General features: G+C 47.0%; 1 protein-coding gene across 1 annotated transcript in view; it reads right to left on the reverse strand.

Annotated features, from left to right (window-relative positions):
• PSMF1 (proteasome inhibitor subunit 1) overlaps positions 1-20,524 on the reverse strand; it is a 118,698-nt gene that overhangs the window by 6,081 nt on the left and 92,093 nt on the right. Inside the window, exon 6 of the mRNA XM_078651714.1 lies at positions 19,003-19,161. Within this exon, the coding sequence (XP_078507840.1) occupies positions 19,003-19,161 (159 nt within the window). The remainder of the gene's footprint in view (positions 1-19,002; positions 19,162-20,524) is intronic.

Below are 20,524 nucleotides of genomic sequence, written 5' to 3' on the forward strand. Positions count from 1 at the left end.
ATTACAGAAGTCATCTATGGGTATGTTACCTAAGGAAGCCCTAGAGACTCCTTTCTTGCAAGTAGAATATGGCCTGAACATTTAGCTTTAATGTAGCAAATCTGTAGGCATTTGACAAGCCATCGAACTATGCCCACCTTAGAGAGGGTAGACCCTTTCAATGGCTTCGAAAAAGCAACAAATAGATGCAGTTTTGAGAAATGGTTTAGTTCTTTCGATGCAATACATGGGAGCACACTTAACATCCATAATGTGAAGGACCCTCTCTGCAACAGAATGTAAAGGTTCAAAAGGAGGATCCACCAGTCTCCTGAGGACAACACTGAGGGTCCAAACAGGGGCGGGTACCTTGGAAGGAATAACACATTTCAGACCCTCCAAGAAGTTTATGACAACAGAATTCTGAATAAGGAAGAACTGTATCTGTTCTGCATGTAGGCAGCTATAGCAGCTAGGTGCAAGCGTATGGAAGCACAGGCGAGCTCAGATTGCTGTAAATGAAGAATGTAACAAGGATGGACATGTATGGTTGAGAGACATTCAGTTAACCAAATTCGAAGACCCGAAGAGAGGCATATCGCTAGATTGAGCGGTCTGGGATTGGGGTGCCTACCTTTGCTGTGATTCTGCGTGAGAAAGTCAAGCCTGATCGGGAGCTTCTTGTGGGGAACCACTGACATTTATAAGAGGGTGGGGAACCACAGCTCTCAGGACCAAGTGGAGTAGGACTTGAGGGTGGAGTTTCCAGTCGTTGACTTACTGCCACATCCTGCTGAGCAGGTCTGCAAAATCTCTGTCCTTTTCAGGAAGGTACTACTCCATGTGGTGTATCTGATAGCAAACGTTCTGAGCTAGCGCCGATAGCGGTGGTGAGTGCCACCTTATTTTTAAAGTTAATACATGGCGGTCATGTCTGCTTTTATCAAGGCTACTTTGTGCTGAATCTGCTAGAGCAGCGTTTCCCAAACTGTGGTCCACGGACCCCCAGGGGTTCGTGAGACATTCCCAGGGGGTCCGCAGGACTCGAGTGCCTGTCGTCGTAGTGAAAAATTAAACGCCCATACGTGCTCACAGCACACAAGAGCTGTAAATGTTGGCTCAGGGGCGTAGAGACCACAACAATACAAACGGGCGGCGGGGGCAGCGAATGGGCAGTCAGGGGGTCGGGCCGCAGAGGGCACAGCGGCTGGGGAAACGAGTGGAACGGAAGGTAAAAGGGGCACAAAAACAAGCGACAAACGAGTGGAACAGAGGGCAGAAAGGCACAAAAAACGAGTGGAACAAAGGGCAGAAAGGCACACAACCGAGGGATAAACGAGTGGTACAGAGGGCAGAAAGGCACAAAAAACAAGGGAACAGAGGGCAGAAAGGCACAAAACACGAGGGAAAAACGAGTGGAACAGAAGGCAAAAGGGGCACAAAAACAAGGGAAAAACAAGTGGCACTGAGGGCAGACAGGCACAAAAAAGGAGTGGCACAGAGGCAAAATACAGAATACGGAAATACAGGGGCAGCTAAGAACAGAAGGCAGAACGGGCAGAGTGGCACAGGGGCAGCGAGGGGAACAGAAGGGAAAACCGGGCAGATACACGGGGCAGCGAGGGGTACAGAAGGAAGGACCGGGCAGAGAGAGCACGGGGATAGCGAGGAGAACAGAGGGAAGAAAAAGGGTCACGGACCACGTACAGGCAGCGGGGGAAGACAGACAACAGCAGTCACAGACACAACAATGAAAATACAGGCAATACAATAAAAGCAATAAAGCGTTGAAAGGCACACATTGAATATGCTACTTACCAGTATGCATCTGTTTTTGGCATGTAGGGCTGCTGACATTCATATCTATAGCATAGATCACCGCCTAGTGTTGGGTCCGGATGATTGCACATTGTTGTCCTGGAAGAGTCTTCGAAGTATCACGAGATAGGTGGCTCCTCCCCTGGACAACAGTGCGCATGGGCATCGACTCCATCCTCAGATTGTTTTTAGCCATTGTGGCGAAGATGGAGTGTAATAGTGTAAGTGATGGCCATGCCTAAGAGTAAATGCAAGAAAAGTCTGCAGCCGCTACAGGCGCCGGGGAGGAGGGCGGGCGATATGAATGTCAGCAGCCCTACATGCCAAGAACAGATGCATACTGGTAAGTAGCATATTCAGTTCGAGGCATGTGGGCTGCTGAATTCATATCTATAGCATAGAATACATAGCAGTCCCTCCATTAACGGAGGCCGCCTGTGCCAGCTGCAGAAGTCTGAAATAGTGTTTTAAGAACAGCCTGCCCTACAGCTGCCTGCTGCTTGGAGTGCACGTCTACACAGTAATGTTTAGTAAAGGTATGTGGTGTAGACCATGTGGCTGCTCTACAAATATCTTCCAAAGGGATATTACCAAGGAAAGCCATAGAGGCCCCCAACTTACGGGTGGAGTGGGGTCTGGGGGGGACCGTTAAAGTGCGCTTAGCCTTGTGATAGCAAATCTGAATACACTTAACGATCCACCTGGCTATACCTGCTTTGGAAATGGGGTTGCCCTTGTGCTGTGCTGAGAAGGCAACAAAAAGCTGTTGTGTCTTTCTAAAGTCTTTGGTTCTGTCAATGTAGTACATTAACGCTCTTTTGACATCAAGCATGTGGACCATTCTTTCTGCTACTGTCTCAGGGTTCTGAAAGAATGCGGGCAGTTCGATGGTTTGATTAACATGAAACTGCGACACAACCTTAGGAAGGAACTTGGGGTTAGTGCGCAGCACCACCCTGTTAGAATGAATTTGGATAAATGGCTCTTGTATTGTGAGCGCCTGTAGCTCACTAACACGCAGTAAAGACGTGATGGCAATGAGAAAGGCCACTTTCCACGTTAAGAACTGAATCTCACATGAATGTAGAGGCTCAAAAGGTGGGCCCATCATTCTGGTGAGGACTACATTGAGGTTCCACACAGGAGCTGGCGGGGTCCTGGGAGGGATGACCCGCTTCAGCCCTTCTAGAAAAGCTTTAATGGCAGGCACCCTGAAAACAGAGAGATGCTGTCTGTTTTGAAGATAAGCCGCTATGGCGGATAAGTGTATCCGAATGGAAGCATATGCTAGATTGCATTTGTAAAGATGTAACAAATAGCAGATGATATTAGGAATGGTCGCATCTAGCGGGTTGATATTGTGTTCATCACAGTAAATGACAAACCGCTTCCATTTTGCTGCATAGCAAGCTCTGGTAGTGGGCTTTCTTGCCTCCCGAATGATGTCCATGCATTCAGGGGGCAAATTAAGGTAGCCAAACTCTAAGACCTCAGGAGCCAGATCGCCAGATTGAGCTGTTGCGGATCTGGATGCTGAATGTCGCCATGGTTCTGCGTCAAGAGCCTGGGTGTGAGGTGCAGCCTTTGATGCGGTACCACGGAGAGTTCTAGAAACGTGGTGTACCATGGTTGGCGTGCCCACGTTGGAGCAACCAGGATGAGCGTCATCGAGTGTTGCTTTAGCTTTCTTGCCACCAGCGGTATGAGAGGCGCTGGGGGAAAAGCGTACGCAAATCTGCCTGACCAGTTCATCCATATCGCATTGCCCTGCGACTGTGGGTGAGGGAACCTGGCGGCAAAGCTTTGGCATTTTGCGTTTTCCCTTGTGGCAAACAGGTCTATCTCTGGATGACCCCACTGCTGGAAGTACGGTCGGAGTACTGATGGATGTATCTCCCACTCGTGCATCTGGTGGCTGTACCTGCTGAGCAGATCCGCCATCTGATTGTCCTTGCCCGGGAGGTGTTCCGCCATGAGGAAGATGTTTCTCTGAATGGCCCACTTCCACATGCTCTGAGCCAGATGAGACAACTGTGGCGAGTGTGTTCCTCCCTGCTTTTGGATGTAGTACATGGCCGTCATGTTGTCCGTCCGGATCAAAACGACCTTGTTGCACAGATGTACTTTGAAGGACTTGAGCGCCATGAAGATTGCCATCAGTTCTAGATAGTTGATGTGCATCTTCTTCTGCTACGTCGTCCATAGTCCCTGCACCGTGTAGTGGAGCACATGAGCTCCCCATCCCTGGAGAGATGCGTCCGTCGTCAGGGTAATCTGTGGCACAGGCTCTTGGAACGGTATGCCCGACCGGTCACCAACACTAGGTCGTTCAACTGTCCTTGAGCCTGAGTCCACTGATGTGCCAAGCATTCTTGGAGCGGACGCATATGCAACCTCGCGTGCGGGACTATGAAGATGCAAGAGGCCATCATGCCTATCAACTGCATGAACACTCTCGCTGGAAGCGAGTGTTGCGGCCTGAACTTTTGAATGAGCGACTGGATGTTGTCGATCCTCACTGAATTCGGCTGAGCCGTGGCTGCCAGAGTATCTATCGTCGCGCCCAGATACTGCCGCACATGTGCTGGCTGAAGGTGCGACTTCGGATAGTTTAGTGAGAAGCCCAGACCGTGAAGGAGATGAATGGTGTGGGACATGTCGGCGGCGCATTGCTGGGCCGACTTTGCTTGAACTAGCCAGTCGTCCAGATAAGGATAGACGTGGACGTTTTGTCTCCTGAGGTACGCCGCCAGACATTTTGTGAACACTCTGGGGGCTGTGGTCACCCCGAAAGGAGGGACCTTGAATTGGTAATGCCTGTTCTGGATTGTGAACCTGAGGTATTTCCTGTGGGATGGATGGAGTGGGATGTGAAAGTAAGCATCCTTGAGATCCAAGGTTGCGAGGAAGTCTCCCTGATTTAACAATGGAAGAACCTGCTGCAGTGTTAGCATGTGGAAGTGTTCTGAGAGAATGTACTGGTTTATGGGCCTCAGGTCCAGAATAGGTCTGAGGGACCCGTCCTTCTTTGGGATTAAGAATTACAGGGAGTACACCCCTGTGCCTTCTTCCTCCACTGGCACGAGCTCTATTGCGCCTTTTTGCAGCATGACAAGAACCTCCTGCTGCAATAAGTGCAAATGCTCTGCTGACATAGGACGGTGCTTTGGTGGTATGTTGGGCGGAGTGGATGTGAGCTCCAAACAATAGCCGAACTGGATCAGTTTCCTGACCCACCTGTCTGTGGTGATGGATTTCCAGACTGGCAGGAACTGCTGGAGTCTCCCCCCCGACAGGTGTTGGATGGTCAGGGGGCAGTGACAGGGAGTCACTGTTTGTTGGTGGCAGAGGAACGGGAGTTGTTGTTGCCTCTGCCTCGGCCTTTGGCGCTGTTGCCCCGATATCCTCCTCTACTCTGCTTAGTGTACGAGGATTGCGCCCCACTTTTATTGAACTGTGTCTGCTGTGACATCTGCCCTCTGTTAACACCTCGATTGCCTGAGCGACGAAAAGTGTTTCCTCGAAACTGTTGGGATTGGAGAGCTCCCATGGACTTGGCAGTCTCCGTATCTTTCTTGATCTTTTCCAGGGTGGTATCCACCTCTGGAACAAATAACCTGTCAGGGTTCACCGGCTGGTTAAGGATGGTAGTTTGGATTTCTGGCTTAAAACCTGAGATTCTGAGCCATGCTTGCCGTCTAAGCATTACACTGGTATTTATTGCTCTGGCGGCAGTGTCTGCAACGTCTAGGGCGCACTTAATGGAAGCGTTAGTGATGAGCTTCCCTTCTTGGATAAGCATCTCCCCTGCCTCTTTATATTGGTCTGGTAGATGTTGTAATAGGGTCTCTAGTGTGTCGTAGTGTGCCCTGTCGTAACGTGCCAAGAGCGCCTGCGTGTTTGATATACGCCAGATATTGGCCGCTTGAGCTGCCACTCTCTTTCCAGATGCCTCCAGCACTTTCGACTCTTTGTCCGGGGGAGGAGAATCACCGGTGGTCTGCGAATTCGCCCTCTTGCGGGCATTAGAAACTACCAAAGAGTCCAATGGCAACTGGCCCTTGATATAGGTAGGATCGCCAGGTGCCGCTCTGTATTTCTTCTCGATTCTAGGGTTGACCACCCTGGACCGCTGCATGTTTAAGGACCCACTTTAGCATAGGAAGAGTCTTTACAGTCTTTTCGGCTGTTGAAAAAGTGTCAAATAGGAAGTCTACATCCACAGGGTCAGGATGTAGTTCCACATCGTGGTTCTTGGCTGCTCTTTCAATTAAGGCATTAAATGCAGCTGAATCCTCTGTGGGAGAAGTTTTAACAGTGTACAGTTGAGGGTCATGGACTGTGTGCTGATCCCCTTGGTCACCAGCCCCTATCCAGGAGTCCTGTTGCTCATCAGGCTCTGTGGTAGCTGGGAAGTTATATTCCTCGTCCTGCTCTCCTGCATCCTCTCCCTCAGAATAAGTGTGCGAGGGTGTTGCAATTCTTTGGGACTGTGGAACAAGTGGTTCGACCAAGACCATGGAATCTGGAGCAGGCCTTTTGCGCTTTAGAGGAATGGTGTACGACTCCAAAGGCTGCGTTGCCGTGACTTTCCTCTTGTAAAGCGTAAGCTTTCCGGTGTCGGCATCGATAAAAGGCTCTGTCTGCTCCTCCGACAAGTGTTGTTGAGCAGCCGGGTGAGTCGGCTTCGATACCCCAGAGTCCTTGGGCACCGAACGGGGTGTGAAGGCCTTTGGCGGGAACGTGAAGAGGATCGGCGTCAAAGTCTTCGGCGCCGAGGCAACAGGCTTCGTTGGCAGAAGGTGTCTTCGGATCCAACGATGAAGCTTTGTCTCTAATCCGCTTGAGGGAGTCCGAGACCTGCTTCGTAAAGGAAGCGGACGGTTTTACACCCCCAGGAGAAGACCCGAGCGTCGTAGACTTCTGCCTATCGGAGCGAGGCGTCGGAGCATCCTCCTTAGGTGCGCCACGACCCTTGTCCTTGGCTGCAGACGCGGCCGTCGACGGCTTCGGATCTGCGGCCTTGACCACTGGCGTCGGGGTTCCGGTCTTCGGCTCAACGCCCTTGCCTGATGTCGGCACGCTGGCCTTCTTTGGCTTTGGCTCGACGGTCTTTGTCGGCTCCGAGTCGGCGGCCTTCTTTAGCTTCGTGTCGACGACCTTGACCACTGTCGGCACCTTGACTGGGTCGACTGCTTTCTTCGGCGTCGATCGCTTCGACACCTCGGAAGAAGACTGCGTCGATGGGGGAGCAGACGTCTTCGGTTTCGATGGCGCCTCGGCCATTTTTGTTGTTGTCGACACCGATGGTTTCGGTTTCGTTTTCGACAATGGCGGCTCCGCCGAAGTGTCCGTAGCCAGGCCAGAAGGCGGGGCCGTGGATGCTGGTATATGGTCTTGGGTAAGGCCGAGTGGCGATCCCTCGACCTGAGCCTTTGTAAATGTTCGAACGGGGCATAGCTCTTCCTCTGAGCTATCTTCCACGGCCCCATAGGCCTCCTCGTCGTCTCCTACCTCGTCGACGACTTCTTCAACGTTGAGGCCTTCAACATCCGCGTTGTATTCGCATTCGACGTCCACCGTTGGAGGTGAAATCTGCATTCGAACCTCTTGTTAGTCTGCTCCTTCGTCGTCGAAGATGTCCACCGGTGCCGGGGCCGACTGCCGGGCCGCCATGCGCGCCGAAGCCGAAGAGTCTTCGTTGAACGAAACTTGGAACAAGCCTGCAGCTTGCTTCATTGTGGTCCGGCGACAGGCACTTGTTGCACACCGGGTGGACGTCGATGTGTGGGTACTTGGATCCACACACGGGACACTTCTTGAACGTGCTCCGTTCCATGTCGCGTCGTCGGGGGTCTTGCTGCGTCAACTGGGCCTCGATCACCAAAGAGTAACTAGACTCCCTGGAAACCCAACTCAGGAACTGAGTCGGGATCGAACCGGGTCACCGAACGCAAACAATACCGACGGATAGTAAAAAAGGCCTTTTGGCCTCGAAAAGTTCAAGTTTATTCCGAACTGGAGATATACATCCGAACCCAATGGCGGAAAAAAACAATCTGAGGATGGAGTCGATGCCCATGCGCACTGTAGTCCAGGGGAGGAGCCACCTATCTCGTGATACTTCGAAGACTCTTCCAGGACAACAATGTGCAATCATTCGGACCCAACACTAGGCGGCGATCTATGCTATAGATATGAATTCAGCAGCCCAGATGCCTCGAACGTATAGGTTACAGTTACTTGGCAGGCAGGTAAAAATAAATGCAGCCAGGATCAGCAGTAGGATTTTCGTGCTGCGGTCTGATTGCTCACTTTCCACAAGCCCTTGGGTGAATTATGTGTGCTGTCAAACTTTCATATATCGGACATATCAAGCTCTTATTCTGTGTAGCCTTTGCAGTTTGTTGTTGGCAAGGGACGGGGCAGTGGGCATCCTAACAGGAGCGGGTCATGTCAGGTGCCACGCGAGGCCTCTCTGAAATATGCCTTAACTGCACTGCTCTCCCCTTGGTGGTAACATTTTGTTCTGCTGTCTGTGACTAAAGATTATGTCTAACAGGGGTTTATGGTAATTGGCATAGCATTGTTCCATGATCTCGCCGAAACAATATGCCTCCTGTGCAGATACCTTCCTGCCATCTCTTGGACTTCTATGATGAACTCCTAATATAGACCTTGAATTTGCTCTGTACACTTGACTCATCGCTTTGTGCACTATCTTGTTAGAATTTTCACAATATTCCTTGCTCCTTGGGGCATGTCTTTATGATAAAATGCTTCATAATTGTATAATATTTTAGACCTTCTTAAACTGTGAATAGGTAAAAATGCTAATAATTCACAATCATTCAACCTGTTGCTGTAAGGAAGGGTCACCACTCCAAGGCTCTGGAATGAGAATGTAGAGGTGCTGCTGGGGATGAGAGCAGGAGACTTGTACCACTAAATAATACACTGCTGTATGCATACATGTCCATGCCAATAGACCCAATTCAGGCTGTCTCCCTCTTGAAATTGCCTCTGCTTCAAAAGGCGTTCTTAAAAAGAAATTTAAATTGTACAAATTGCTTGGGGATCCCCGGCTTCCAGTAGTGATTCAGGGGGGGTCCTCAGGAGTCAAAGGTTTGGGAACCACTGTGTTAGAGGAATGCCTCAGGTGCTACTTGGATGGCCAGTAGATTGAGGGAATTGATGTGGAGGCCTCTCTGCTGTGGTGCCTACATTCTCTGGACATTTTCTGGACAGTGAGAGACTTAATATGTGCTCCCCATCCCAAAGTAATGCGTCCATAGTGTTGGTCACCTGCGGATTAGAGTCCATGAAGGGCCGGCACTGCAGCAGTTTGTTGGTGTTCTTCCACTACCGAGAGCCATGTGTTCTGGCCCAAATCAACTTTAGATCTTTCAAATGACTCTTCTTATGACCATTGCGTTGCGAGGCACTGTTGTAGAAGACAACCCACACTGTTCGCAGATCGCGAAGGGGTACCGACGGAGAGAGCAGGGCCTCAGCCACCGAGCAGTCGCCGGGTGAGGTGAGGCTTACTCCCACAGAAAGCTGGGAATGAAGAAATAACTCCCGAAGAACAAGTTACTTACCGTCGGTAACGCTTTTTCTAGTAGATACAATATCTGCCTGTGGATTCCTCACCTTGTGAATATCCCCCTGCGTCAGCAACATTCGGAAATTCTTTTTGTAGCTTCGTCTTACAAAAGTACCCCTGGTCTGAAGGCCCAACGACTTTGCTGTTGCTCTGCTATCTTTAAAGAGTTCCAAAGCAGTGTCTGCCTTCTTCCCAAACAATCCAGACCCATCAAAAGGAAGATCCATTAATGCAGCCTGGACATCAGTGGAAAACTCACTAGATTTAAGCCATGCGGCTCTCCTTGTCGCAACTGAAGAACCCATGACCCTCGCCACAGAGTCAGCGGTATCCAATCCACTTTGAATAACCTGCCTTGCTGCAGCTTGGGTATCAGAGATTACCTCCTGAAGGTCTTTCCTATCCTCCTCAGGTAACTTGGGCACCAATTGTTTCACAGTGTCCATAAGAGCGTGGATATAACGCCCCATCAAGCAGGTCGCGTTTTTGGACTTTAACGCCATACTGGCAGATGAAAATACCTTTTTAGCAGCCTGATCCTGCTTTCGACTCCTTTTCCGCCGGGACCTGCGGAAATGCACCCGTAGATCTTTTTGAACAGGCAGCCTGTACCACCAAACTCTCCGGCAGAGGATGAGATGTTAAAAATTCCGGGTCTTCAGGAGCTGCTCTATACCTCCTAGCTACAGCTCTAGATACAGCAGGAGCTGAAACAGGATTTTTCCAAATCTCTAAAATTGGATCCTTTAGGGCATCATTAAAAGGTAGTAAAGGTTCAGTCACTGAAGAAGGAGAGTGAAGGACCTCTGTGAGCAGATTAGATTTAAATTCTGCAGTTGGTAGAGCAATGTTCAATAAATTTGCGGCTTTCTTTATCACCACATGATAAGGTGTCACATCCTTTGAGGGTTCACTAGAAACTGAAACAAGGTCCCATTCAGGTGACAGTTCTAGGCCACTAGCTACAGACAGGTCCTCAAAAGGGTTTCACTTGTGACTTCGGTTTGGAACCCGACTCTTTCTTCGATCGATGTCGGGATTCATGGGTTCTATTTTTATGCTTCTTTCTAGAAGATCTTGAAGCATGGGCTGAGGACGAATCCGACCGCGACCTCGATCGAGATCTTGACTTCGATCGTCGAGTTCGCGATCTTGATTTCTTCTTTTCTTTTCCTTCTTTAAATTTGGCAACTAGAAGTTTTGCTTCTCTTTCCCGGAGGGCCTTTGGTGTCATCTTCTTGCAGGATTGGCAGTCTTCGACGTCGTGGTCGGAGCTCAGACACCACAAACAGCATTCATGCAGATCTGTAATGGACATTATCTTGTTACATTCTCCGCAGGCTTTAAATCCGGTCTTCTTCGAAGTCATGTTGAAAAAGACAAGACAAAGAGACTAGAAAATCAGCAAGTGACAAAGTTACAGTAAATGGCTACAGACGATCCCAGAAAACCGTTAGCGTCGACAACGCGGAAAAAAGGGAACTGATGTCATCACGCCGGCGTGGACCTGTTATAGGCGTCGGTGACGTCAGCGGAGTCGCGAGCGATGCCGTGCCTCTGTGACGTCCGGATCCACGTCGGCGAGAAGCTACAAAAAGAATTTCCGAATGTTGCTGACGCAGGGGGATATTCACAAGGTGAGGAATCCACACGGCAGATGTATCTATCAGAAACTACATTACATGGGATACATGTCTGGTAGGGTGGTAATACACCACTGATTTATTTTCTTCTGATAAATGAATTACCGATTAACAATCTTTTCACTTATGACTTATTTGCAGTAGCACTTTGTTCTTATAAGGTCCTGAAGAAAGCAGAGCCAGTGAGCTATCCGGCTGAAACATGTCGACCTCACCTATTGCCAAGAGATAGTTCAATTATTCCAAACTATCTGGCGGTTTTTAGTAGATGGCATTAGGACAATCCTTAATAAACATTTTTTGTCCTCCTAGTCATTTTTAATTCACACACGTTTATCACTTGCACTGCACTTCATCAGTTTCCGCATATCTTTTACAACCATAGTGGTTGAGATTTCATGAGAGTATGAGGCCCAGTATCCATGTATGTTAGCCTTAGAACAACTTTGGCTACATGTGACCCATCTCTCTTGTGTTTCCAGATGACGAAGTTCCGCCAAATGGGTGGGCTGATGGAAACTTATCTCAAGCCAGGTCTTGCACGAGTTGCGGAAAACTGGTGAACTGGGTATGCTTTAGGATTGGAGGCACATCTGTTACACTGTCTAGACCGATTGACTCCCCGTTGTTAGATAGGTTCATACTTAGGGGTATGGAGTGAATCTGGTCTTTAAATATTGCCCCTGGGACCCTCCCCCACAGTTTTGATACTGTTGTAGAAGACACATATGTAGGTAGATCTGGGTAACTATGGCTATGCATGAGATCATCATACCCAAAAGGCGCATAAAGGTTTTGTCAATTGATGATTTGACTGAAGAAGAAGCAGTAGCTGCTGGAAGGTCTGCACTCTTGCTTGACTTGGGGAAGCCATGCTGGAAACGGAGGTCAGTACGGGTCCTAGAAAAGGCTGAATCTGCAGATGCTGCAGGTGGGACTTGCAAACATTTATCATAAAGCCCAGTTTGTGCAGGAGGTAAATAGATGATTGGCTGATCAAGAATGCAAACAAGCAGCACTGCCTCACCCACACTCAGAAAACCAAGTATGAGAATACATGAATGCTGCTGCATCTGAGGTCGGTGGCCACCACAGTGAGACATTTTGTTAACACTCTTGTGGTAGTGATGACCCAGAATAGTCACACTTTGAACTGATAATACTGACTACTAAGCACAATTTGCAAGTAGCGGTGATGAGCGGGGTGGATGGATATATGAAAGTAGGTGGCCTTAAGATCGAGAGCCGTCAAAGTTGCCTTGTTGTTGAGAGGGATGACATATTGCGGAGTGGCCATGTGGAAGTGTTTTGAGAGGATGTACTTTTTTTTTAAAGTGCTAGTGAGTGAGAATAAGCTTTAGAGATCGGTCTTTTTTGTGGATGTGAAAATAGAGGGAGTGGACACCCCTGCCTCGGTTTTGCAATGTCATTGGTTCTATTCCGCCTTTGAGGACAAGCACCTGAACATCCTCTTGAAGGAGGCGCTGTTGTTCTGCAGGAAGGGTGTGTGTACGAGGTAGGATGTTTGGTGGGGTTGCAGTGAGATCCAGGCAATAACCAGATTGTATGATGGATAGTACCCACTGGTCGAAGGTGGAAACAGATCCCCAAACACTAATATCCTACTTCTCAAGCATGGGAGGTAGCAGAAGTTTGTTAATTCCTGCTAGTAGTGGGGAGTATAAAATTGCAATATTTCCCACTATGCTAGACATGTAAAGCCAGTCACATCTACCTCGTCGTCCTTCAGCACTGTGGGATGCATGCACAGGTTAGCTAATAGGGACTTGGTTGTTAGAGTGAATTACATCCATGCATCCATTAGTGGAGTTTGTGTATGTAGACAATATATTTTACATAATGAGCCCGCTCCACAAAATTATAAACATATAAAACTGGGACAGCCAACCCATCATCTTTCATAGGCTGGGTCAGAACGGATCATTACAGTCAAGGTTGTCCACCACTCCATACCAGTCTAGGGAGTAGTTGCCGCAGTTGGCAGAAGAATTCCATAGGGATGCATACAGGGATATTAGTAATCGGAAATAAAAAATTTGGTAGAATTATTATTTTGATAAGTGAGACACCCCAGCACTGAAATCGGTAAATGTACCCAGCGCTCAACGCAAGTTTCAAAAGCCTTGAGTGTCACGCCAAGATTTTGCCTTATTAGCTTGCTTGTGTTTCTGGTGACTTGTATTCCCAAGTATATCGCCCCATCACTGCCCCAATTCAAAAGGTAATCTGCAACAAACTCCACAGTGGCATCCGTTAATGGAAACATTTCAGATTTATCCTAATTCATTTGTAGTCCAAAATAACCTCCAAATCGTACGACTTCTCTTATTACAGTGGCTAAGTTTGTCTTCTTGTCGAATATAGTTTTATAGCCCGTCGTAGCGGTCTATCCCAGTCTCTTAGAACATTTCGCCCCATCAGGGCAGTATGTTCGAATCAGTAAAACAAAGGCCTCACGGATCCTGAGGGGGTTGAAATACCCTTGGGCTCCGTGAGGCTGTTGCGGTCATTGCTCTAAAACTAACAGCTGGGCGCAGGGCCACAGCTGTTAGCTTTTGAACATTCACAGCAAGAACTGTGAAAAGGGGCTGAAGTCAGCCCGTGGTTCTCCCTTGCTCGGCTGAACTGCTTTTTCTAGTTCAGCCATGCCAGGGAGACCCAGGAGCTGAGCAGCATTCCCCCTCCATCCCTCCTTCCGATGCTCATGTGACCCTTAGCTAGGGAAAAGGGAGGGGGAGGCTCCGGTGTGCCTTTGGCTTTCCCCTGCCCATGCCATGTATTTTGGAGAGGCAGGGAAAGAGAAAGGCAGAGGCTGCTTATTAGAACTTTGAAATGCTGGGTGCAGCTGACTTATACTCGTTCATATAGGCCACTGCTGTTCCATTGTCTTCAAAGGAGCTCTCAACATTCTAATTTTCTCATATAAAATACAACACCATCAGCACAGAGAAAGGACTAGGGATAGGGATTTAACCATGCCTAGATTGAAATTCCCAAAAGAAACAGACCAAAAGCGCCAGCGCAAAGTTCAAAGGAGATAGAAGGCACCCTTGGCGTGTGCTCCTACAGATAAATATTAATCATGAATACAGTCTATTCACTTTGATTCTCGCTAATTGGCTAGAGTAAAGAAGGATGATTAATTTCAAGAAATATGTGCCATGGCTCGTGTGACAGAGAATCTCATATAACTAGACCACTCTAAAACATCAAATGCTTTTTCAGTGTCCAACAGTAACACTGCAGCTGGCATATGTGGGTCTACACAATGTAATCTGGCCATTAAGATGACTCCGCTTTATAGATATTGTGAGAAAATGATTATTATAATTGGGGAGGTTGTGGGACCTTACAGAGTAATAATGTCACTATTCTGTGCCAGGTCCAGTTAGGTTACTTTATTTTTTAACCTTAGCGGAGTCCTGGGTAGCTGGGGCACAGAGCAGTCAGACGTAACCCAAAGAAAACAAGAGTATGTTATGTTATGCAGATGTGTAGAGCACACTATCGCCCAGGACGGTATCCTGGTGCTGAGCAAGTGTGATTCTAAGCACAGCTCCTTCCTAGTGGGACTGCTCTAAAAGCTGCGTCTTCAGCTCCTTGCAGAATTTAAGAAGCGAGGAGGAGGCACCTATGTTTAGAGAGGTCATTCGATGCTTTAGGAGCATAGTTGTAGAAGGCTTGACCACCCGATCTGGTTTTCTGTATGCATTGGGATTTGTGCAGATAGGAGTCCGGACTAGCAGAGGTGTCTGGAAGGTTTGTGAAAGCAGATGAGATTGTGGAGGTATGCTGGGTCAGTGGTATGTAGTGCCTTAAAAGTGTGGGTGAGGAGTTTGAATTGTGCTACTTTGTGAATGGGGAGCCAGTGAAGCTGCTTCAAGATTGTTATGATGGGAGTGCGGTGTGGGAGGTTAAGAGTAATTGTGACTGCCGAGTTCTGAATTGTCTGCAGTCTTCTGGTGAGTTTTTTGTGGATCCCAGCATAAAGCGTGCTCCCATAGTTAGTTTGCTTGTAACCAGGGTGTGCATGATGGTTATTCGGGTGCTGATTGAAAACCATTTGAAAATCTTCCTCAGCATCTTCAGTGCAGTGATGGCACTGACGTGAGCGGTCCTCTAGCGTTTGCTGTCGATTATGAATCCAAGGTTTTTGGTGTGGGTCCTAGCTCCCTTAGGCACCAGGTGGAGTCCCACTGTGATATGCTTGCCCAAAGATCACGATTTTGGTTCAGTTAGTATTCAGCTTTAGATAGTTGGTCTCAGTTTTAGGCATTTATTAGTACCAATATGGTTAATAAGTCAAAGATACTGCACAAAAATCCCACTCCACCCCACACAGGGACCCCAGCATTCCATTCATCATCACCCCTTTCAGCTAAGGCAAACCAGCAAGCTGAGTTCAATGGGTAAATTGGTTCCAATTTTACAATTTTGAGGGGGGAAGAGAATACACTATAACACCAGCCAAGGGTCCAGGAGGTTTTGGGCACTACTAGGTGAGTTATGACTCAATCTACCAGAAGCCACCAGAAGGGCCCAGTATAATTCCAGTTGGAACTGCCGAGCAGGACTCTTCTTTGTTGTAGGTTACTTGCAGCTTTTGTGTTCCTGGAGCTTAACAGGAAGCTGGCCAACTAGCCCTTGGAGTCCACCGTTTGGCCCTGGATACCAGAGGAAACAGGGACAGCCTTTAGGGGTTCCCGCCACAGGTCAAACAGTAGGCTGAGTCCTTCTGGGTTTCTCTAAACGGGTATAACAGAAAGCTCAGTCCTTCGTCAGAGAGCCAATCATTTGGCTCTGCTGGTACTATCCTCCTTCTGTATTACACAGGTCCAGCAGTGTCCTGAGAAAGGTCTGCATGGGGGGGGGGGGGGGGAGATGATATAATGCCTTTCTCGATTGCTGGGTGGGGAAGGCACCCTAACTAATAGGAGTACAATTCCCACAGGCAACCCTTCACAGTCACTTGCTAAGGGGGGGGTGTGGGGGGGGGGGGCTTGGCACTAAACAGTGCCACAGTGCATCTCTTCTCTCTGCCCAAATCCAAGATGTAAGAACCTTTCTTCCATGGGCCATAACTATAGACACACCCCTGAAGTGTTTCCAGTATAATAAGGAACTCTCCCTGCTAAGACACTTCTGGGACATGTTTCTCTCTCACTGGGATTGGTGCAACTCTGGCTTCTCGGTCAATGGTAGGGGAATGCCTAGGTGTGGGTTACATCTGCCTGTGACAGGGGCTGTGCCTTTGAAACTTCTCTAGTTGGGGGCACATACACCAGACCATACGGTCAGGACAAGGTCACACCTCCAAGCCAATGAGCGTTTTCCTTTCCTGAGAGCAATTCACACCTCTCAGCAGGTAGCCAGGTTGTCACCTGGCAGCCTGCTGGGAGATAATCCCTAACTGTCGTTAGGGATGATCTCTGAAAGGGCTACAGAGTTTTTCTGCAGAAAAATGCCAAATTTCTAGGTGTACTGCAGTGAGTAATGTTGCTGCACACCTTATTTTCTCAACTTCTCCTGACTTGAGGACAAAAGTACTCAATTGTATTGAAAATGTGCGTGCATCTACCTTAATAAGAGATGGGACCCCCCCCCCCGCTCTTAATAACAATATACCAACGAGGGCTGTAGGAACACAACAGCCTAAATAGAGCACTACTTTCTACGTGTGGCATTTTCTAAATAGTTTTTTACAATTTGATTTTACCATCAGATTGGATTTTAAATTACTGATTATTTAAGTCCTTGAATCATGGTTCTAGCTAGTCCCAAACTGAAATGATACATTATAACGTTGTTATAATTTAACCCAGTATTTTTCTATGGAACAGCCAGCCTTGCCACACTTAAAACTTAAGTACACATGTCATATTTTTTTATATTTTTAAATACCATGCGCCCTGCCCCGTTAGCACCTTGGGCCCCCCTTAGGGGTCACTTTCAGTACTTAAAGGATGCTTTAAGACTGGTGAAGGGGTTATTTTGACAGGTCGAATATGCAGTTTTCGAACAGCCATGCTAGGCTGCAGTGGCCGGTCTAGAGTCATTGTTTGACTTTGTCACTGTAGTGGTGGCACAATCGGTGCTGTAGCCCACTAATGGCATTTAACGTACAGGCTCTAGGTACACAGAGTACCACATACTCTGGACTTTGCCAATCAAGTATTAGCGAATTGCACATATACTTTACGGGACAGAGCACATACAATGGGCTCTGGACATCAGCGTCCCAGTGTTCAGAGTCAGTAAATCAGCACTATACCTAGAAAAAGGTGGGGGCAAAAAAAAGGGGTGATCCTGCAACAAGGGTTTTTTCTCAAAAACATCTAAAAGTCACAAGGCAAGAACATCTATAAATTCCTTGTAGAAATCAACTGAAAGGCCATCATCTCTGGGGGTCTTGCCACTGGATAAACTCATAAAGCATTCTTAACATCTTCCAGTGAGAGTGGGGAATTTAGAAGGTCTCTCATCTTGCCCTCAATCTATGATCTTGGTATGTGCTAGTTCGTTTGACTTTGGTTCCTTAGATGGCCTTGCACCCACCCACATACCTTAGTGGAACAAAAGTATTGATCTGTAGAAAGACAGCTGTTGCTTCTCTCCCCGCTTTCAGCAGCTATTGTGTCTCCAGGCAGGGCAATAAGCCTTTCCGGAAGGCGATGAGCCTTTCTTTAGCATTCGGAAAAGTTGTTCACAGATATTGTCTAAGTGGTGACTCTCAGCTTGCAGTACCCTGGAAGCTAATATTTCTCTCACCGCTACTTATGTTCTAAAACAGCATATAGACTACAATTAAGTTTTATAGAATGTTATTGAAACAATTAATGTATGACTCCTAATATCCTTTCATCTATTTAGGTTTTCATGAAACCACATGGAATGCAGTGGGAAGTTCCTAAATAGGAAAAGTATGAAGATCAAGGCTGCATAACTGCAGAGATACACAAATAGTGTGTAATATTAGATGTTTTGTGGATGGCAGATTAGGTGACTAGAATAAGACCGGTTGCCTTATTCTAGATGGTCTACCATTGTTTGGGCCTATGCAGAAGCAATCGAAGGTTAAAGACAACTACACCGCAATACTTAAGTGTACTTTGCCTTTTAATGGTTCGAGGCACTTTTTGAAGCCTCTAACTGGACAGCCTGCTTGGGAAACTCCTTTGTGAAACATCAATTTAAAAGGTGCAACTGGACTAACATAAAACTGATGGCATACAGGAGTATCCGCTTTAATACAATCCTTTTTACTTAAAAGTAGTATTGTTTTATTTTGGAGATTGTTACAGGCCTTGCCAGCATCCTTGGTATTTTGAGTACCTAACTTTCATAATCAGTTAAATTACTTCTTCTTTGAATTACAAAGTCTAGACCTTTATTTAATGTCTCTTCATTATTATCTTCAATTTTACTTTTTTTATGTACCGACGGTCAAGTTTTAGAAGCGGTGACCGACTACAGCCATGCCACCACAAAGAACAATAGAGCTTCTTACGTTGTACACTCGCCTTTGTGTGCTGCAATCGTTATGGTGAAGACCTAACCTAAAGCTTGCTAAGCCTGGGCTAACAAAATTCCTCACAAACAAAGCAGGTACTTATCCTCTAGTTCAAGGAGCTCAGGCTCAACCACAAATAGACAGAACTCTTCCTCTGGCACATGTGGGTGACTTATCTTATAGTACACTGCCTCATTCTCCAGTACACACATTTTTCTCTTACCCCTGACGAACAAAAGCTCTCACTTACCCTCTGCGCACACAGCTTTTGCTGGCCCTCTTGCACATTGAGCTCACATATGCTCTATGGTACACTCAGTTCTTAATACCCTCACCGGCATGTTCAATGCCAAATGGGTTAGCTAAGTCTTCCTCCCCAATCTCTCCTGTCTATCCAGAGTATAAATAGCTCTCTCAGCACTCACCCTGCACCTCGTGACCCTGGTGGTCCAAAAGGGTCAAAGCGGGCCCCTGGTGGCACGGATCCTGGAGGAAGGCGTCCCGGGATCCCAGCCGAGGGATCAAATCCAGACTTCGGGAATCCAGATCTTAGAGGATCTACAATCATTCCACCGCCAAGACCCCTAGAAGAAGGCAGCAAACGTAAACATCAACTTATTATACTATACATGTGGAAGATTGAGAAATTTAAAAGCGAGTGTGTATGATGGTCAGCAGAGGTGACATGAAGTGAATTTAGAGTGAATGGATGAAGGATAAGTGAGTGGTGGAAGTGTTTAGGGTCTGGGAAAAATAAGGATGGTATAGGGATAAGGAAGAGTGTGGGGGAAAGAGGAAATTGGGAGGGGACACTGAAGGTGTGTAACTAAAGGGAAGAGTGTACAAAGAATGTCAAGGAAAGAATGAGGTGAAAAGAGGAAGAGCGTTCAGAGAACAGTATGCAGAGGAGAGAGAGAGAATTAAAGAAAAGGGGGAGTGTGCTGAGAAACTGAGTGGTAAAGGGCGAATGAGCAGCCGATTGTGGTGCAGGTAAACGTCCATGGGTAGCGCAAGTATGCTGCTGAACGTACAGAGGGTAAGATAATTGAGAGTCAAGGATGAAGCATATAAGGAATTGGTTACATTTGCTGGTTGAAGGTGGTAATGTAGTAATGTAGGGGAAAGAGTAACTTTATTTTAATATATATATATATATATATATATATATATATATATATATATATATATATATATATATATATATATATATATTGCCACAGCTTCTTCTCTCCACTTCTTACGGATCAAAGGACACGGCACAGCAGCAGTAGTTTTTTAGCGTTTTATTATTTACACACCAGTGCAAACATAACGTGCAACAAAAAAGGACGGTCTACGCGTTTCGGCTCCTGCCTTCAACTGGACCATAGAGTCCCTAGGTCTAGACCTTATTTAAGTAGTGTGTTGTAAGTGTAAGTACCCTCTACCATTTCCATGGTCATCTTGACCAACCCGCCCAGCAGTATATACATGGCTATTACATGTTAAAGGTATATACACAAACCTATGTACAATCAATGTAAAGTACTCTACTACATGTACTGTTCTAGTCACTTTTTAGAAAATAAAGTATTTACAATATCTCTCTTTTGTACATGTGTTACACAATTAAAAGATTAACGTAAAGTACCCCTAAAAAATAAAGTATTTACCATTTCTCTCTTTTGTACATATTTGTGTAACAAAATTAACGTAAAGTACCACTGAAAGTGAAGAAAGAGTTGAACCGGTAATTTGGATGAAGTATTGACAGTTATTTACAATATGGTCCTTCTAGTGACATGTAGTATTTATCCAAACACTACGCAATATCAATAGGGAGAGTGAGGGCTATTTAACCTAATGGGTAGGGCTGAGGTTGTACGGTGATGGCATAACAGGATGATAATGTGGGAATCTAAGAGAAGGTCGGGTGAATTTCTATATTAAATAAAATTAGGATTCTAA

This window comes from Lissotriton helveticus, chromosome 7, assembly GCF_964261635.1.
Source record: "Lissotriton helveticus chromosome 7, aLisHel1.1, whole genome shotgun sequence".
NCBI lineage: Eukaryota > Metazoa > Chordata > Amphibia > Caudata > Salamandridae > Lissotriton > Lissotriton helveticus.